A 6,000-nucleotide genomic window follows, 5' to 3' on the forward strand; every position below is an offset into this window, starting at 1 on the left:
GACAGGAGGTTTAGAGGGGATGTGGGGAAAGATCTTTTCACTCAGAGGGTGGTGGGAATCTGGAACTCACTGCCTGTCAGGGTGGGAGAGGCAAAAACCCTCATCATATTGAAGAAGTATTTAGATGTACACTTGCGATGCCAAGGAATACAAGGCTATGCACCAAGTGCTGGGAAATGAGATTAGAATAGTTAGGTGGTTGTTTTTAACTGGTGTGGACATGATGGGGCACATGGCCTTTCTTTGCACTGTAGATCTCTTGTGACTTTATGGTTCTGATAAATTTATACCTCATGAGAAGTTCCATCAGCTTTCCACAAGTGACTATTTAGCAAAGCATACAATTAATGTTTTACTTTTAAGCAACTTGAAGTGGAAGCAAAACAATTTTACCAATATAGTTTTGACTTTAAAAGTGTTTTACTTAATCATGTTTATATTAACTATTTTGTTTGAAAGTCACTTTTAATGATCGTGATGTTGCCTTTGACACTCCACTCAGTTGTCCCTGGGGCATACACTTGTAAACATTGACAAAATGATTGATTACGGAAGGCAGCACAGCCAAGGGCTCACCTGAGAGTGACACACGCGTACAATTTCACTCAACAACATCAACTGGAAAAGAAAACAAGGCAGAGTATGATATGAGCTACCAATTTGTACTACGACCCAAATCAAGTTTTACCTTCTTGTAATGATACATAGAGACTTCTTTTAATTTCTATTTTGCAGGTGTACAAGTATAATCGCTTCATGGAAAATGGAATGGAGAAGACTACCTTTTACAAGGGAGGAAGGAAACTTCGCTATTATTTGATGCCTTTTGGTTCTGGATCTAGCATGTGTCCTGGGAGACATTTTGCAATCAGTGAGATCAAAATATTTCTCTCAATAATGTTAACTGCATTTGACTTGGAAATCATTGAAGGAGAAAAGCCAGTTGGACTTGATAATAACCGTGCAGGCCTTGGCATCTTACTGCCTGATTCTGATGTTCAGTTCCGCTATAAATTGCATCAGTAAAGAAACATGCTAAATTTCCATTTTCAGACTGAGAAAATGATATATTGGTCAGTCAGCACAGCTGGTTTGATCGATATTTCACTGAAGGAATGGGAGTAATGCTTGCTGACTTTGGTTGAATCAAATCTAGGAAATTCTTTACCTTTAAATAGAAGAAAAAAGCAACTTTTGGAAAATATTGTTGTACTTTTCCTTGTGTTCACAGCATTGAAAAATTCCTGTTTATTTCCTATTCGTACATAACTTTCAGATCTTTTAACCTGATCTTGAAGCACGCATATATGAGTTGGATAGATTTAGGTATCTGCATCTTTCAATGTGAATTTTCATGTAATACAAATACTTTTAAGGAACTGAGCTGGGTGAAGGTGGCAGTACAGGGCTCATGTGATTTTCTGTCCATTCAAAGTTTTGCAGGGGCTCCAGCCTCTATAAATAAGCAGGGAAATCATAAGGTGTAATTAATCCAGGCCAGCTTGTTCAGATGTAGTGAATTTAGTGAACTTTGCCTGCTAATTCATTTCATGATTGAAATGTGCAGCCGTGCTGTTGAGTAGCTGGAAACCTGAACAGGGGTCAGAAATTTGAGAGAGGCTAGCGTGGGTTGAATGGAGCTTATGGTACTTATAGCTCGCCTGCACTTTTAACTGAGATGTGCACTTTGACTGCAGAAGGTGCTGGAAGTAATTTTAAAATGCGGGTTTGACCTGGGAAAGAAACAATAATGGTACAGTATACAGAGAGCAAGCTCTAGGTTTCTTTTCAGCAGCAACGGAGGTCTTGATGCGAAACATGTACAGGATACCTTCTAGACATCACCTCAAAAGCAGCGTGAGTGGATTAATCTTGTATAAGTGGTCAAGGTCATCGAAAATAACCTTTCAAGGTCATTTTCCACCAACTTTGTTACTAGCTTCACACACACTGCTTAATATACCATATTGCTGTCATCCACCATCCAAAAGTCCTACTGATTGAAAACTCAAGCCGCTCATTCATGGTTTCATATCACTCTTTCCCACTCATATTAACGACTGTCAGATTTCACATCCTGGCTAGAAATGTTGTCCGTTCCAGCCTGCATAGATCCTAGACCTAAAATGGTCTCGAACGCAGTCAACTTCACTCACAAAGCCATCATCACAGAGCTCAGAGGCTTCAGGTTTTACCTGCAACATGGGACAGATTTGAATGAGCAGCCCCTGGCTGTAAGGGGGAGATCAGACATTCTGGCCTGGATTTTTGTGTAGTAATGGAGGATCAGAAAAGTTTCCAGAATAGCAGAAAGTGCTGAGTTTGAATAGTCCACATTCTGGCTACAGCAAAGGCATAATCCACAAGTTGGTGATCACAGTTTTATACAGTAGTTGTAAAGGAAATTGAGGCTGAATAGATCTAATAATTGTCAGATATAAATCACATGCTCTTTAAAAATGAATAGAAAATTTTGAGCTACTGCTGTCTTGAGTATTTTTAAAAAACTGATCTAGAAGTTACAATATCTGTTTTTTTCATATTTACCAAAGAGCTCTTTATGAATCTGATTTCAACAAATTACAATTATATCAGCAGGGCATTCAAAATTAACAGTTTTATTGATGTGGCGTTATGAATAAAAGTTTGCTTCATAAGAGGTTATGCACTGGAATGGAAATTGTTTTATTATTGCAAGGACTGTATTACAAGCTTGGGCCTTTGTTTTATTTTATCTTAGCATGGTTGCTGAGACTAATAACAGTGGATAAGACGAGAAGAAATAGGAACAGGAGAAGGCCATTAGGCCCCTCAAGCCTGCTGTGCCGTTCCATAGGATCATGGCTGATCCTACATTCCTGAACACACTTTCCCCATAAACCTCAATTTCCCAACAGATCAAGAATCTGTCTCAGCCTTAAATATACACAAGGACTCTGCCCCCACAGCTCTCTGTGATAAGGAGTTCCAAACATTCTCAACTCTCTGAGAGAAGAAATTCCTCCTCATGTCAGTCTTAAATTAGAGCTCCTTTTGTTCTGACACTATGCCCTCTTGTCCTAGTCTCTCCCATTCTCCCATGAGGAGAGAACCAAGCTTGACCTGTTAACCAGCTTACCTCAATACTCTGCCCTGCCGATGGGTGCGTCCAGTCTGCTTCCTGGAGTCTGGGCCCAAATCCAGACAGCAGCACCTCTCCTCTGTGAATGTTAGCTCTGATACGGCGGTCTCAGGAGCAAAAATCTAGCCCACTGTATTTCACTGAAGCATGGGGAGGAGAATTACTCTGTGTACAGCCCCTTACTGCAGGTCCTTCTCCTCCACCACCTCCTTCCTCTTCCTGAACGTCCTTTGTGTCACCTCGGCTTAATCTCCCGGTCATGTTGCAGGCCAAGAGGAATAGAAACTGCAATAATAAAGAATGGGACCAGGACTGTGAGCAGAACTCTTGAAGTGAGAACCAAACCCGTTACCATGTGCCATTCCACTCTGTAATTGTCAACTTTAAGTAATAATACAACCATAAAAGCTTTGCTAACTCTATTCTGGCCAATAGAATAACATCAGCAACTAGCCTGAATCGAGTCAATGATCACTTTAAATATCTCTGGTGGAGGAGTGGAGGGGATTACTTTTTGCTGCTGAATGGACGTGCAGCTTCATGAGATTAATATTGGGTGTAAGCTGGAGTTTTAAATTACAAAATAGTACTACTAGAATCAAATCGGTGTTTCATACTGACTTATGTGTAATCTAATTACTGTCTTTGTCTGTATATTTCCATAGCACATGTGCTAATAGACTCCCAAAATGGTATTCATATGACCTATGTCACAGTCCTATTTCAGACTAAACTTTAGTTTAGTATTTAAAAGAAAGGTACGACACAAATAAATTTTGTGGTCACAGAATACAAAAGTAACAACATTATACTAAGCTATTATACAACTCTCGTTAGGTCTCAGCCAGTCTAATACATATAGTTCTGATCACCACTCTTCAGGCAGGATGTCTAGACATTAAAGAGGATTCAGATTGAGGGTTGGGGTTAATCAGTACAGGTAATTTTTTTTAGTTTGTTCATGGGATGCAGGTGTCACTGATTAGGCCAGCATTTGTTGCCCATCCATAATTGTCCAGAGGGCAGTCAAGAGACAGCCATATTGCTCTGGGTCCTAAAGGACAATTGGATGGCGCCATGGCTCAGTGGTTAACATTGCTGCCTCACAGTGCCAGGGACCTGCAATTGATTCCAGCCTTAGGTGACTGTCAGTGTGAAGTTTACACGTTCTCCCCATGGCTGTGTGAGTTTCCTCTAGTATTCTCCCACAGTCCAAAGATGTGCAGGTTAGGTGGACTGGCCAAGCTAAATGGCCCATAGTGACCAGGGATGTGCAGGCTGGGTGGGTTAGCCGTGGGAAGTGCAGTGATATGGTGGTGGGGGGGTGTGCGTCTGGTTGGAACGGTGTTTGGAGGGTCAGTGTGGACTCGATGGACTGAATGGCCTGCTTTCAAACTGTAGGGATTCTGTGATTTTATGACATTGGTGAACCAGATGGGCTTTTATGATAACTGCCAGTAGTTACATAGGTGGAATTTAGCAAGCTTTTAATTTCAAGTTTTATTCAGTTAAAATTTCACCATCTTCCACGATGGGATTCAAACCCCATGTACCTGGAACATTCACTTGGGGTTCTGCATTATTAATCCAATGGCATCACCATTGCAGCACCATCCTACCCTCAGCCCCACATCTGATGTTGATCAAAATACCACCTCCTGTGTTGTATTTATTGATTCCATGGTTAAAATATGCTTGAATATTAATTTTGATCTGAATCTGGTAAATACATTTTGCCATGATAAAATTCTGAAATTCATTGCTTTGTATTTTGTAATTACAATTCCTGTCAAAAGATGCAGATAATAAGCTCCTGGAAAAGCCTTTCCTGCCACAATCCATTAATTTTCCCTTATAATTTTCAAATGTTATGTATTTTACTGTATTATAATATTATAAGAAAATAGAACTTCTATTTTACTTTGTCTTGTATTGTCTCAGAAGCAGTGATTCTACTTGTGCCTGTTTGAGATTATGAACAAAAACAAAGTTGCTGGAAAAGCTAAGCATGTGTGGCAGCATTTGTGAAGAAAAGAACAGAGTTAACATTTCGGGTCCAGTGACCCTTCCTCAGAACTGCTGAGCTTTTCCAGCAACCTTGCTTTTGTTCCTGATTTACAGCATCCATAGTTCTTTCAATTTTTATTCTGTTTGAGATTATGTTCATCGTTAAAAAATCTATTTTATATGGAAGATTCGCTTTAATTCCATTACATTTTAGTTTATTGATAAATTTTAATATAAAACAAAACCTGCAAATAGAGCAGAAGGAGCTGTAATTATCATCTAAAATAGTTCTTGATAGTTATAATCCCTTCATGAATATAACTGTGTTTAGTTCCCTGTGTATGAGTAAACACACAAATGGGTGGGCTATGTCATGATATAATCATGTATTGGATCCTTTTCCAGTTTTATTATGTTAAGTTAATAATGCAAAATGAAGAGTAAAAATCATAATTAAGGTGGTGTAATAAGCTTCTAGCTGGGTGTAATTGCATGACCAATATAAAATGAAGTTGGGCTATAAAAGCAAGTATCTGGAGGTCTACCTTCTGTGGCAAGGCATCACTTCTGACAGTTGTGGTTTGCTGGAAGTTTGTGTAACATTTAATCTTTAATAAATAGCATGTATTTTACTCCATTCCCAGCAATTCATCATTGGTATGCAGAGAATGCAGTGTTTCATTTCTATTATTGCAAACTTCACATTCGTAACACTGTACATTTTACATTTAGAAGTGTGCCTACAATGTAGCTCTACAGTAATGCGACCATAACAAAGGGTCCATCCAATATGATCTTAGAGTCATAGAAGCCTACAGTACAGAAACAGACCCTTCACCCCATCAAGTCTGTGCTGGTCAAAAACAAGCCTA

The 6,000-nt window shown here is 39.3% G+C and overlaps 1 protein-coding gene across 2 annotated transcripts in view; it reads left to right on the forward strand.

Moving 5' to 3' along the window:
- Positions 1-5,760, forward strand: part of LOC109934694 (cytochrome P450 7B1) — a 175,035-nt gene extending 169,275 nt beyond the window's left edge. Inside the window, exons 6-7 of one of the 2 annotated variants that reach the window (XR_007261970.1) lie at positions 503-640; positions 736-821. Coding sequence is in view for 1 of the 2 variants with exons in the window: in XM_048596041.1 (XP_048451998.1) it covers positions 736-1,026 (291 nt within the window). In the remaining variant the exon portion in view is untranslated. Of the gene's footprint in view, positions 1-502; positions 641-735 lie in introns of both variants that reach the window. The other variant, XM_048596041.1, reaches the window with a different exon arrangement.
- The last annotated feature ends 240 nt before the right edge of the window (positions 5,761-6,000 follow it).

The sequence above is a fragment of the Rhincodon typus genome, chromosome 4 (genome assembly GCF_021869965.1).
Source record: "Rhincodon typus isolate 14 chromosome 4, sRhiTyp1.1, whole genome shotgun sequence".
Taxonomy (NCBI): domain Eukaryota; kingdom Metazoa; phylum Chordata; class Chondrichthyes; order Orectolobiformes; family Rhincodontidae; genus Rhincodon; species Rhincodon typus.